Source organism: Bactrocera tryoni, chromosome 5, assembly GCF_016617805.1.
Source record: "Bactrocera tryoni isolate S06 chromosome 5, CSIRO_BtryS06_freeze2, whole genome shotgun sequence".
In the NCBI taxonomy this organism is placed as follows: domain Eukaryota; kingdom Metazoa; phylum Arthropoda; class Insecta; order Diptera; family Tephritidae; genus Bactrocera; species Bactrocera tryoni.
In genome coordinates, this window is record NC_052503.1 from 27,949,194 (window position 1) to 27,961,716 (window position 12,523).

The 12,523-nt window shown below is 36.3% G+C and overlaps 4 protein-coding genes across 7 annotated transcripts; 2 read left to right on the forward strand and 2 right to left on the reverse strand.

Annotated features, from left to right (window-relative positions):
- Positions 1–355: 355 nt before the first annotated feature.
- On the reverse strand, positions 356–1,850 carry LOC120777295 (negative elongation factor E). Its single transcript, XM_040108511.1, has 4 exons — positions 1,685–1,850; positions 1,105–1,622; positions 846–1,012; positions 356–732 (listed from the first exon to the last, which is right to left on the reverse strand). Exons 1-4 carry the CDS (start codon positions 1,763–1,765, stop codon positions 641–643), a joined length of 858 nt encoding a protein of 285 aa, XP_039964445.1. The 5' UTR covers positions 1,766–1,850; the 3' UTR covers positions 356–640.
- A 327-nt stretch (positions 1,851–2,177) lies between these two features.
- Positions 2,178–4,882, forward strand: LOC120778159 (pseudouridylate synthase 7 homolog). Its single transcript, XM_040109885.1, has 5 exons — positions 2,178–2,347; positions 2,424–2,611; positions 2,676–3,072; positions 3,137–3,689; positions 3,780–4,882. Exons 1-5 carry the CDS (start codon positions 2,247–2,249, stop codon positions 4,689–4,691), a joined length of 2,151 nt encoding a protein of 716 aa, XP_039965819.1. The 5' UTR covers positions 2,178–2,246; the 3' UTR covers positions 4,692–4,882.
- Positions 4,883–5,430: 548 nt separating this feature from the next.
- Positions 5,431–12,024, forward strand: LOC120777281. Of its 4 annotated transcripts, none has more exons than XM_040108486.1 (9): positions 5,431–5,888; positions 8,592–8,847; positions 8,930–9,059; positions 9,121–10,087; positions 10,146–10,735; positions 10,807–10,859; positions 10,930–11,031; positions 11,233–11,552; positions 11,618–12,024. In XM_040108486.1, the coding sequence occupies exons 2-9, from the start codon at positions 8,771–8,773 to the stop codon at positions 11,644–11,646; spliced, it is 2,268 nt and encodes a 755-aa protein (XP_039964420.1). In that variant the 5' UTR covers positions 5,431–5,888; positions 8,592–8,770; the 3' UTR covers positions 11,647–12,024. The 4 variants fall into 4 exon arrangements, with proteins under 4 accessions (XP_039964420.1, XP_039964422.1, XP_039964423.1 ...); XM_040108488.1 differs by having other exon boundaries at positions 8,698–8,847; XM_040108489.1 differs by having other exon boundaries at positions 5,432–5,888; positions 10,810–10,859.
- Positions 6,758–7,989, reverse strand: LOC120777282. The gene is made up of 3 exons (XM_040108491.1): positions 7,719–7,989; positions 7,489–7,657; positions 6,758–7,426 (listed from the first exon to the last, which is right to left on the reverse strand). Exons 1-3 carry the CDS (start codon positions 7,870–7,872, stop codon positions 7,099–7,101), a joined length of 651 nt encoding a protein of 216 aa, XP_039964425.1. The 5' UTR covers positions 7,873–7,989; the 3' UTR covers positions 6,758–7,098.
- Positions 12,025–12,523: the final 499 nt, after the last annotated feature.

A 12,523-nucleotide genomic window follows, 5' to 3' on the forward strand; every position in this document is an offset into this window, starting at 1 on the left:
CTAACAAACGCTATTAAGAACGTATGTTGCATATGTATTTACATATAAATATGTAAATATGTTTAGGATATACAGACATACATATATATTTTTGCAATGAAATCTTCATAATGGACCTAAAATTTGAAAATCATGTTATTATTGATGGCACATACGCATATTACACACATAAATACGTACGATGCCGCATCAAGTACCGTTATTGTTTTCTATTACTCTTTTTTATAATTTTCTTTAATTTATTAAACTTTGCAGTAATCGGAGATGTTTTTGTTATTATTATTATTATTATTTTTTATTAAATGTAAGCAATCAAATAGTTTATGTGTTAATTTGATCGCTTAAAATTTATGCATTATTGTTAACTACACTACAATATTTATTATTTATAATAATTATATATTCAAAATTCATACACACTCATATTAAGAAATACTGAAAGTGTAAAATTTTTCAATAAAGTAAAGTTCAAACAAACTACTTGTGTACATATTGTTGGCCTTTGCCTACCTTAAAGCGGAAAATTTTCACAATTTGCTTCATAACTGTGGGAAAATGCTGTTAAGTTATTGCTGCTAACGCTGGCGTAGGCTTATAACTTAGTTGGTATATTATTATATATTAAATTTTTAAACACTATTTATTCAAAACTTGTTTGCAGTAAAAAGTCCTCGTCATACTGAACCATTTCGCGGCCGTCTTTGTGGCTGCCCTTTTGCGAATCACTCGCCGCTGCAACGGATAATTGAAAAAAAATTAGAAAACAATAACAAAGTAAACTACAGCTACATTTTTTGTTAAGACCCACAAAAAGTTTGTCTCACCCAAATATTAAATTTTCTTACCTATAGACGACCACACGGCCGAAGATGAAGCGTCATTTATAGGCTCAATTTGTGGTTGACGGCGCGCCAGTTGCACTTGCAAATTAATCCCGTTAACGCTTTTGCCATGCATTTCGGCAATAGCACGATCAGCTGATTCTGGTTTAGCAAACGAAACGAACCCACGACTACAAAAAGGAATGTGTAAATAACGGCAAGTAAAACTTACTACTACATACTTGTTGTACTTGTTTACAACTCGCACATTTTCATTACTCACCTTTTCTCAATTTCCATTGATACATTAACAATTGTGCCATAATCGTTGAAAGTTTTCTTCAAAAATTCTTCGGTTACTTTATTGCCCGAAACGAATATGGTATTGCCGGTGCGTGGCTTTTCTGGTTGTGTTGAATCCAATGGCGTTTTATCATTTAGACCACGTTCTTTGCGATCGCGTTCAGTGGCGAAATGTTGATAAAGGTTTTGCATACGCGGTTCTTCTTTTATGATTTCACTAATGATTGTCTCCTGTGCCACATCATTTTGTGTAGACGAGAATGGTTGATAGGCTGCTACGCTGGTTTCGGGCGCACGCTTAGCGCGCTCTTGTCCCTTGGGACGTTTAAATGAGGTTTGGTCTTGTTTGGTTTGCTGCTTTTGGATAGCTGGTATTGCGCCACTTTTAATTAATTTACGCGCTACTTCACGTGCATCGCGAGCATCAGTGGGACGCTTCAATGTTAGTGGTTTCTCTGGTTCTGGTTTTGGTGCTTTTAACGCTTGCAAGGCTTTTTTCTGCAAATAGACGCGTGAAACATTGTGTTACAACGGGGAACATAGTTTTGAAAATTATTTACCTTTTTCTTTAGTTTTTGATATTTTGCTTGCAGCATATGCTCTTCCTCGGTTAAAGTTGTTGGGAAATGTATATAAACCATATTTTTGTTTTATTTATTGCAAGAAATGAAATATACTTTTCACTTTTAGACAATCGTCAACTAAATTGTTTATTGTTGTTTTCGGAACAGAGTTGTCTACGCTTCAAAATTATTTATACAGCTGACACCGGTTTTTCCTTCGTTCACGAACTTTGCGAACGAATAAATTTTAGAAATATTTTTGCAATTGAATTTGTTGCAAAAAGTGCACAATAATTGGATTTTACACAATATATAGATGTGCGAAGTATTGAATTATCATTCAAAACAAAATTATGTAATTTGGATGAATGTTATTTGCCAAACAAAAATTTTATTTATAACTAAAAGAATTGTTTGCTTTGGTCATCGATTTCCCAAAATATATCGATACTTGCTGTATAAGTTATCGTACGATAGCGGTCTTTAGTTATTAGTAGCCCATTTTAGTTAATAAAAGCCGGTAGTTTATATTTTAAGTAATCAACTTGATATTTTCGCCATGCCACAAAGAAAAAAAGCGAAAACTCCATGGCGTCCAAAGCAAATGCACACTAAACATCGTCAAGGTCCAGAAGAGGAGTGGAGAAAAAGGCTACCAAAGTAGGTTCCACATGTTTTTGTACGTTTATATTGCATTGACTTTACATACATACATACATATATAATTTGTTATTAGAAAGGATGGGTCTAATAAGAATAGCTTGCGGGAAGATCAAGTGGGTATAACCGAATATGTTAGCAAAGGTGCTGGATTCACTGGAGTTGTAAAATCACGTTTTTCTGATTTTCATGTTAATGAAATTGATCTAGATGGAAAAGTTTTACAATTGAACGATTTGACGGTGCCAAAGCCAGCGGAACCTAGTAAATTTAAATTTTTCCATAGAAAGAAAATGCGGTTTTCGTAAACAATAAAATATTCTTATAGCACTTGATGAGGAGGAGTTGGCAGCTGTTCGTCAAAAATTTCGTGAAATCATAACAGATGACACGTGGGATAAAATGTCCGCATTAGCCGCCTTAGGTGCGAAAGATCCAGCAGCGCAGCCAATAGATATAATAGTGACGGCATTAGATAAAACAGAGCGTGGACAAATACACGATATGCTCAAAACACTGTATAGCTCGAAGCTGGTTGGTTCGACAGTGACTGAAGTGAAAGATTCTACAGAGGAACGAATTATACGCGTAATGAAGCCCAAATATAATTCCAGCAGTGAGAAACGCACGCGTTGGAATTTTCCGGGAGAATATGTACATTTTCTGGTATATAAAGAAAACATGGAAACCAGCGAGGCAGCATCACGTCTAGCTTCACGTATTGGGTATGTTTTGAGTAAATCTTCTTTCTACTTTTTATTTTTACACTTTACTACCGATCTGTTTTAGTATGCACCCATCTAACGTTAATTATTGTGGTACGAAAGATAAACGCGCCAAAACTACGCAGAAGTTCTGCATAAAACGACGACTTCCTTCACAAATTCTAACGGCAGCTCAAAAGTCATACGTACGAATAGGCAATTTCACATTCAGCAATGATGTGCTCAAATTAGGTGATTTAAAAGGCAATCGTTTTAGAATTGCTTTGCGTCATGTTAATGGTGATGAGGCCGAAATTCAGAAAGCTCTAGAGAGTTTACGTGACAAAGGCTTTATAAATTATTTTGGCTTGCAGCGTTTTGGTAATCACGCCGATATACCGACTTATGAAATTGGTGTTGCACTTTTGAAGGCGGATTATAAAACGGTCGCAGAGCTCATTCTAAAACCGCGCTCAAATGATCTGCCCTTCATGGATGAAGTGCGCAAGAAGTGGTGGGAAGAGCGTAATTCTGCTGCTGCGGCAGCAATGTTCATTCCTAATGAATTTATTGAGAAGAAATTGTTAGATGGCTTGGCGAAATACGGTGAAAATGATTATGCAGCGGCTTTAAGAAAGGTGAGACTTTTGTGGTAGTAAGAATTAAGTATTAGTTGTATTTAGTTATATTAACTTCTACATTGTTATATTTTTATTTCCAAATTTTAGATACCACGCAACATGCTCTTGCTTTACCCTCACTCCTTTCAAAGTTTTGTGTTCAACCGCATTGCATCGCGACGTATAAAAGAACACGGTTTTAAGCTGATACCAGGCGATTTAGTTTATCGCAATAAAGAAGAAATGGATGAGGACATCATGGAAAAATGTGATTTAGATAATCCTACCGATAATGTAGCAGAAGACATTGAGAATAATGAAGATAATCTAGAGGCAAAGGAAGATGCTGAAACTCCCGCTTCGGACGCTAAGAATGAAGATTCAATTTTTAAGCGTAAAGTCAAAGCTTTAACTGAGGAAGACATTGTCAGCGGTAGTTATACGCTTTTCGATGTGGTTTTGCCCTTACCAGGTCATGATATCACATATCCCAGCAATGAAGTCGGCGCTTGGTATGAAGAGATACTCGCTGAATATGGTTTGTCATCTGAAAAATTACGTCATAAAGTCAAAACTTTTGCTATGGCTGGTGCCTATCGCAAATTGTTGATATGCCCCCGCGAATTAACTTGGAAATTCCGTAAGTACTCCACACCCGAAGAGACACTGATAGCATCCGATTGGGATCGTATCGCAGGCAAAGCTGATAAAATAGAAAACACAGAGGGTACCGGTGACTTAAAGGCACTCTTATTAGATTTTTGCTTGCCGCCATCGGTGTATGCCACAATGTTTCTGCGGGAGCTGCTCAAATCGGATACATCGGCGGCACAACAATTAAAAATTGAAAAAGATGAAATGAGTAAAGTCAGAGTCAAAATGCAGACACCAGAGGTGAATGAAAGTAAAGACGACGCAGCGCAAGTTGAAAGTGCCAGTGAGGTGACAACAACAGAAAAGCGAAAATTGACAGAAGATGAGGCAGTAGAGGTGGAGGAGAAGAAATTAAAAACTTCATAGTAGTTAGTAACGCTAAAAGGATAGTGCATTTTATACAAATACATAATTCGTACAGATTTATGTAAGTAAACAAATCCACCCTGTTGAGTGTGATTTATAACTGACAAGTCTCCAAAGATTTGTTTGACATATCTTATGCTATTTAAACCTACAGAAATAATAAAAGTAAACAATAAACAAATCCAAAATGATGATTAAAAGTTCAAAATATTGTGGTTATATTCAAAATATAAAATATTGTCATATTTCTAATATTAATTTATGTTTTTTTGATATATGGATTTGAAATTTTGTCCTTGTATAAAAAACTTTTTTTTTTTATTATTTCACTAAAATTGATAGGGATTATCGAGCTAAGTAACGCCACAATCTAGTAATAAATTATTCAGATCGGACCACCATAGCATATAGCTGCCATACAAACTGATCAATCAAAATCATGTCCTTGTATAGAACACTTTTTTATTTGGCAAGATATTTGCACAAAATTTTACTTGAATTATTATCCAAGCCAATGCTATAACCTCCGAAGAAATTGTTCAGATCGGACCACAAAGAAGTTCTTGTATGGAAAACTTTTTTATTTGGGAAGAGTATCGAAGTTACATATTTTCATATTTTTAGCTTGTAATCACACTTACATACATGTTCAGAATATATGTATTTGAGTTGAGTGCTCAAAAAGACCGCGTTCAAAAATAGCCACAATACAAAAATAAAACAGTTAAAAGCAACAGACGATTTGTATTACAACAAAAACAAATCGATACATAGCATTGTTCCGCTTTGCCCCTCATACGCCTCGCCATTCTAGCGAATTGAGCGTCATTCGCCAGAGCACGCAGTCAAATCAGTTTGTTTACATTGCCTAAATGGCCAACAATTATGTTGAAGCTGTATTTGCGGTAGTGCACAAGTCTATTTGGTGGTGTAATTGACTCTCTTCAACTCTCTTCACATACAACCACTTACAGGCGTTCATATGAAGGGAGCGCGCCGTAGTGCGCATATACAGACAAAAGGATTGGCAAAAGGCGCAAGGATTTTCAGGCATTTTTACACGGATTACAGTACGAAGTGAACAACCGTGGCGACAACAAATAATAAAATCATTTCTTGGTTGGCAAAATTTTATAAAAAACATAAAAAGTGCGGTTTTAACGCAAAATATAAATATGCAGTGAAATAGGAAACAAAGTAAATAATCCAGCAGTGTTTGAAAAATATATAAAAAGTGCTTTTATTCATAAAAATATAAGAAATTATTGTTTCGAAAAGTGTTAATTGTTTAAAACGTTGCACTAGCTTGGCGCCTTTATTGGCATATGCATACCACTTGTAGAGAAATAAACAAAATTATTATACAATTAACGATATAAGGAGTAACATAATTTTTACAATGTCTAAATGTTATTTGTTAAGGCGAAGGTCTTTGAAAATTTTCAGTTATTGATTTTTTAACAGAGTAAATCAATCAATAAAGGCGACGGTCACATTAATGTATGAATAACAACAGCAAAACACAGGAGCACACCAACAGTGCTAATTGAAAACCTAAACGGTTATAAATACATATGCAGATATATATTTATATTAACACATATGTACAAATGAGGTACTTAATAACTGAAGTACTTGAATTGCGCGCTTCAAGCCAAAACAGCGAGGTCGACAACCAAACGCTCACACTAGGCGCCTATCATAACCACCCACTCAAACATTGCATATGGTGGTGAAACGTCGCATTTGCTTAGAATGAAAATAAATCTGCAAGATATTATGACCCTTATTAGAAAATCACCACCTTGTTTACACAGCGAGATACATACATAAATACAAGTATAACAGTATGTTTGTATTAGTCACACCTACATACATACATACATATGTACATATAACAGATATTAGTAGCGTCGAGTCGATATCTGCAATAAAATTTGGCCACTCCAACCAAACCATTATTACAATTGAAGGGTGGAAACCAAGCATCCAAGTGATTCATATCTGTAGAAATCAATAGCAGTTTGTGAGGATATATTCATTTAGGGGGAAGTTACATATGTACATACATTTGAGTGCGTTTTATTATTTGAAGTGACAAAAAAATATGTTTGTACACGCTCTAAAAGAGTAAAATCCAATAAATCAATACAAATAATGGCGAGGTAGTGCTATTTACTGCCTTATTGCTTCTAATGCATATTCATATAATTAAACTCTGAATCGTTAATTTAAAAAATCAATGTAATTTTTTACAGAAGTATGAACTTAACATTTTTTTAATATAAAAAATCATTTAATTAGTTTCACTGCCATTACACTTATATTTAAAATCAATAAATAGAGTTCTGAAAAAAAGGATAAAATGATCTAGGCTTGAAATTTGCTTACATATACAAAAACTACTTTAAATTACTATATCGTCGATACTCTCATTTTCCAAAAATTTAAGCTGACACTTACAAAGATACGCGACGATACGCTTTTCAGCTTTTGTGCGATTATCTTCATCCAAGCCCTCAAGCAACGTTTCGATGCGTTTTAAGCATGATGCAGTAGTTGACGTTGTACTAACTACAGGTTCTGGTTTCTTTGCTTCTAAAGCGACGGCTTGTTCATCCATTGCTTCTTGTAGTGGATCATCGTCATTAGGTAATTGCTCAATAAGTTGCTCAGCTTCCATTTCACTCCAACTCGTACGTAGATTCTCTGCGGCGCTTTTGTGGCTGGTTGAGCTGTCAACATTTGAATACATGACTTAAATAAATTATTATAATATATATATTGATTAAATTACCTGTGTACCCTTGTGTGGTGGTCAAGGAATTTCATTTTATCTAATAAATGCCATGTAGCGCCCTGTGCGCTTTCTATACCGCCAGCTTTGCGTTTAAGCTCCTGTGTCTTTTGCGACTCACGACGATATTTATCGCGCAAATTCTTCCAACGTATAACACAGTATTTAGCTGAAAATACAATAATTATTTGTATATGTTAAATTGCATTTAGTGATATTAGTAAAATTACTTTCTACACCCAGAGAGGATGCGATGCTACGCCAGAGCTCACTTTTTTTCTTCATCAGATGGTAAGGTGAACTACGCACTTCCTTTTCATACAGCAGTGGATTTGCGCGCACCAAATCGATTAATTTGGAATCGAAATCTAATTTCGCTTCCATTTTTATAGAGTTATTTATTTTACATGAAGTATTTATCACGTAAATAAAATATTAAGCACCAAGTAGCGAATGAGTATGAGAAACGACGAAAACAACAAAACCACGAAAATAGAATGTCAACTAGGGAAATGCGACAGTGCTGCCATACTACTTCGTTTAATAAACGGATATGAAGTTAGAAAACTATTAATAGACATAAAAAAAAAATAAAAATATACGATATTTGGCAAAAAATAGGATATATATTTTAAAATATTTTATATTTAAAAAAATAATAATTGTGCCATAAAGCAGTACATTAATACAATATAAAAACTGTGGCTATGTTAATTGGTAGCACTTCCGGTTTAGTTGCTTATATCTGCATGGAATATTAGGTTTAAAAATTTAAATGTTATTTTATATAGACAATAATAGATAATAATTTTAAACTTTGCAAAATATAATTACTATTGATATCCTTATTCTCTAATGGTGAAATGTTCCATATAGAAACGTCCGTTAATTGCGCTTCCTGTGCTGTGATGTACACATACATACACATACAGCAATCTGTTCGTTATTGCGCGCTTGTTGCTATTGTAGCTGCCCAAAATTGCAGACAGTTTATTGATTTATCGATTTGCTTCCTGTTAGCATGCACTTGATTTCACTCTTTTTATAACATAACGTGTTGAGCGCATACAAGCTCATAAAACAGTAATACTTTCCCATTTTAGGATAGTATCAAAGCAGTGTCGTGTGTGAAGAATTAACACATTCAACAATTATTAGTATTTTAAATGCACCGCCATGTTGCAGTAATGCTTTTTCTTTTGCACAAAGTCAGTGATTCCAACGAGGGTAGTGAGCAAGGAAGTTTATATCAACCAGTGTGTCGGTTTACTTAACAGAAACGATGGCGGCAGAAAACTATCATTTGAAATGGGACTCACATTTGTCTTATTTGAATTCTTCAGTTGCCACACTTTACAAGTAAGATACATGAAAACCTTCACATCTGCGCTGCAACTGTATGCGAATTTGTTAATAAACTTGTTATTGATTTTCACCTTAGAAATGAGAAGTTCGCCGATGTTGTGCTCTACAGTTCCAGCAGCAGTAGCGCCAGTGGAAGTGGCACAGAGAGTGGCATACCAACAGTGGGTATATCAGCGCACAAATTTATACTCAGCTCGTGTAGTCAGGTAACTTGGCGTAAATTAATTTAATTTTACTCTCCTTTAACTAAATTTTGTTTCGCTTAAGTTTTTTGCAACGATGTTCGAAACCGCACCAATATCCTCGCCCAACGGCGTGCTCTACGTTGTGCTTCCGCCAGAACTAAGCCACCGCGCTATACAAATACTAGTACAATATATGTACAGTGGCGAGGCCACAGTCGCCAATGATATACTTAATGAAGTTTTACGTGGCGGAGAAATTTTAAAAATTCGTGGCCTATGTCGCACCTCCTCCACGTCATCAAATTCGCACAATGCTTCAACGCGCGTCAACGAAACACTAATAGCTAACGGCGTTGGCACACATTATATACAAAGTGCAGGTAATCGCCAAGAGTCATTACCATCTCTTACACACTCGCATATGTCCAGTGCACATGGGGGCGATATGTATATTGTTAACAAATGTCCAAATGGTGCTGGTGGTGGCAATTGTGGACAACGTTATCATGCCATGGAACATTTGCAGCAACCTGTGACGCAAACAGTGCCGACGCAACAAACACACGCACAACAAATACAACAAACACATCACCAGTTTCGTGGCTTGGGCGCCTCCGTACTGCCCAAGGATAGTCCAGTGATAGTAAAGTCACCGAAATTGTCACAGCTTGGGTTATTATCCGCTGCAGCGTCGAGTAGTAAGCATCTTACGGGCTGTGGTATAACGGTAAACAAAGAAGTTGCTATAGATCCCGATGAAAAATGCTGCTATCGATTGAATCAGCTTCAAGTGGAAACTCCTTTGTGCAACGAAATTGGCTGTACGGGCGGCTGTCCCATTTCCATGGAGAATGAGCAGGTGAGGCGACAACAACGCAGACAAAACGATGAAAATATGCGCGCAACTGTGGTAGAGCAGCAATTGGAGCGAGAGTATACAGAGCGACAGCGTCCACCAGCCGACGAAGAAGAACAAAATAATGACATTGACATGCCCAATTATGACAGACAGCTGCGACGCAGTAGTGGCGGCAGCACCGGGGAGCGCAGTAAGTATTTCAAAATTGATAACCCCAATAAGTTATTTCTTATTACCGTTATTTACAGTGCGCGATTACTTCGTATCAGATTCCTATGAGCACACCAACACAACATCCACGAAAAGTCACTATACGGAGCAGGTCAGCGGCAGCAGATTGTCGAACGCATCGCCCATGCCTCACACACAAACTTTTCTCGCCATAAAACAAGAGCCAACCGACTGGACCACAAACGCTTCCGCAACAGACAATGCACACACCGATTTAGCGTCACGGCCCAAAACACCGCTGCGTTCGCCAAAACAACCGTTAGATTTTAAAATGCCACCTGGCAGTACAACTGTCAAACTTGAAGTCGGCGCACATTCCCATAGTCCACACAGCGAACAGGACACGAACACCCAAGATGATATCGACTATGAAACACGTCTCGCGTGCGAAACGTGCAAACAATCCTTTGATGAACCTAAATCTTGGGTGCGTCATCTGGAGTCGCACACCGTTAACGCGGCAACAACAGCAGCAGATACGGTAACGGTAAATGTGACTTGCGGTACAACGAATAACATGAATAGCACAAGCATAAGCAATAACATACCCAATGGCGGGGAGGCATTAGTCAAGTCATATGTGCCCAAAAAGCGGCGACGAGTATCGGTGAGTGTGCTTATAAGCTCGAAGTTTTAATTTTGTTATATTTTGTCGACAATATTTTATATTCATGACAGCAGCAGGAGAACAACGCGGGTCATGTGACGCTCTGCTGTGACTTGTGTTCAATGTATGTAAATACTTTTCATATAATAGTTAAAACGAGGAATCATATTTTGTTTTTGCTTTTACTACCACAGCTCCTTTGAGACCCCTGCAGACTGGGTGCGCCATCTGAACAACGAACACACCGAAATCGAGTTGGCCATGTTCAACAGCAAAAAGGACAATGAGCAGAAAAGGTAAGGCCAATTGCACATATACCTACAGTAATGTCCAGCGAAATAGTGACAGCAAGTTCTATTTTTATACTTAGTGTGTTAACACTGCTACGAATCCTAATTTCTAGAGGGAAACAACCGAAGTTAACATTTTATTTTTTATGTATATAGTAAATTAAATTGGTGTATGTGAATAAGTAGGGAAATTTCATCTTATTACAGTTCGGGCAACAACAACCACCAAAACCTGCAACAATTGCACCTCAAACGTTACACCCATCGCTCGACGTATGATCAGCCCGCCAACGATACGCAACCGTTAGCAGTAACTTCAACAGCGCCATCCACGTCCAACTTTTCGGAGCGTACAGAAGCTTGTAACAAAAAGTTTTCCACGCACAGCGGCGTTTTGACGCACAAACGTAATCACAACAGTGCACTGAATGGTGTCAGCGTGAGTGTGAGCACTAGTGTAGCATCCACATCATCCGGTGGAGCAGATGTAAGTGTGATTAGCAGCGTGGCCAGCAGTTTACCAAACGGTAAAACAAAAAGAAATTCAAATTCTGCCACATATACATACACATATCACTTTTATCTTCCATAGAACAAATAAGCACTTCGTCGCAAGCTTGATACAGTCGTAGATGTCGTAAGGATGCACAAAACGCTTGAAAAGAACGCGCTTCTGCCAACGATTGCATGGCATAGAAGAATGCACAAAACGCTTGAGCAGCCCAACGTTTTGCCAGAGATTACAAGTGGAGTGAGAATCATTACCTAAGTCGTTCCAAATCTAAACTAATGATGAAATCATACCAACCAAACTATTTTAATCAAAATTTTTACAAAACTATAAATGGCATCAGGAGTACAGTTAAAATGTTTTAAAATATATAAATGAAAACAAAAACAAAACAAAAAAAACGTACACACACATATACTTTGGATCACTTTGCAGCAACGAAAAAACATTATTAATGACTTCCGAAGGTGAATATATTGTAAAAAAAATTGAATAAGATAGAAAAAAACTTAAAAAGAGAAAATAAAAAATTTAAAGCATACATTTTTAAATAATAAATGAACTAACGAAGAAAAAACAAAAACAAACATAATGTAAAATGGAAAAAATATTTTTTTGTGAATTATACCAACTTACAAAAGCTCATAAGTGTATACACGTGCATGCAGATATATTGTAAACGAAAAAGTTTTAAACTTTAAGACAAAAGATCAACACCATTGAATATTTTATTCGAAACTATGCAACAATTTGTTACATATAAAGTGAAAAAATAATAATAAATTGATTCGATGTTTAATATTATTGTATACTTATTAAAACACAAGTATGTCCATACATAACCGTATACATATGTACAAGTATACAAAGGAGTGGCAGCTGTACAAAACAACTTAACTTGTCTGCAAAATGTATGTTTTTTCAATTTTCTCGCTCTCTATGTGTGTAGTTGATAAAAAAAAAAATTATAAAAATAATTGAACTCAT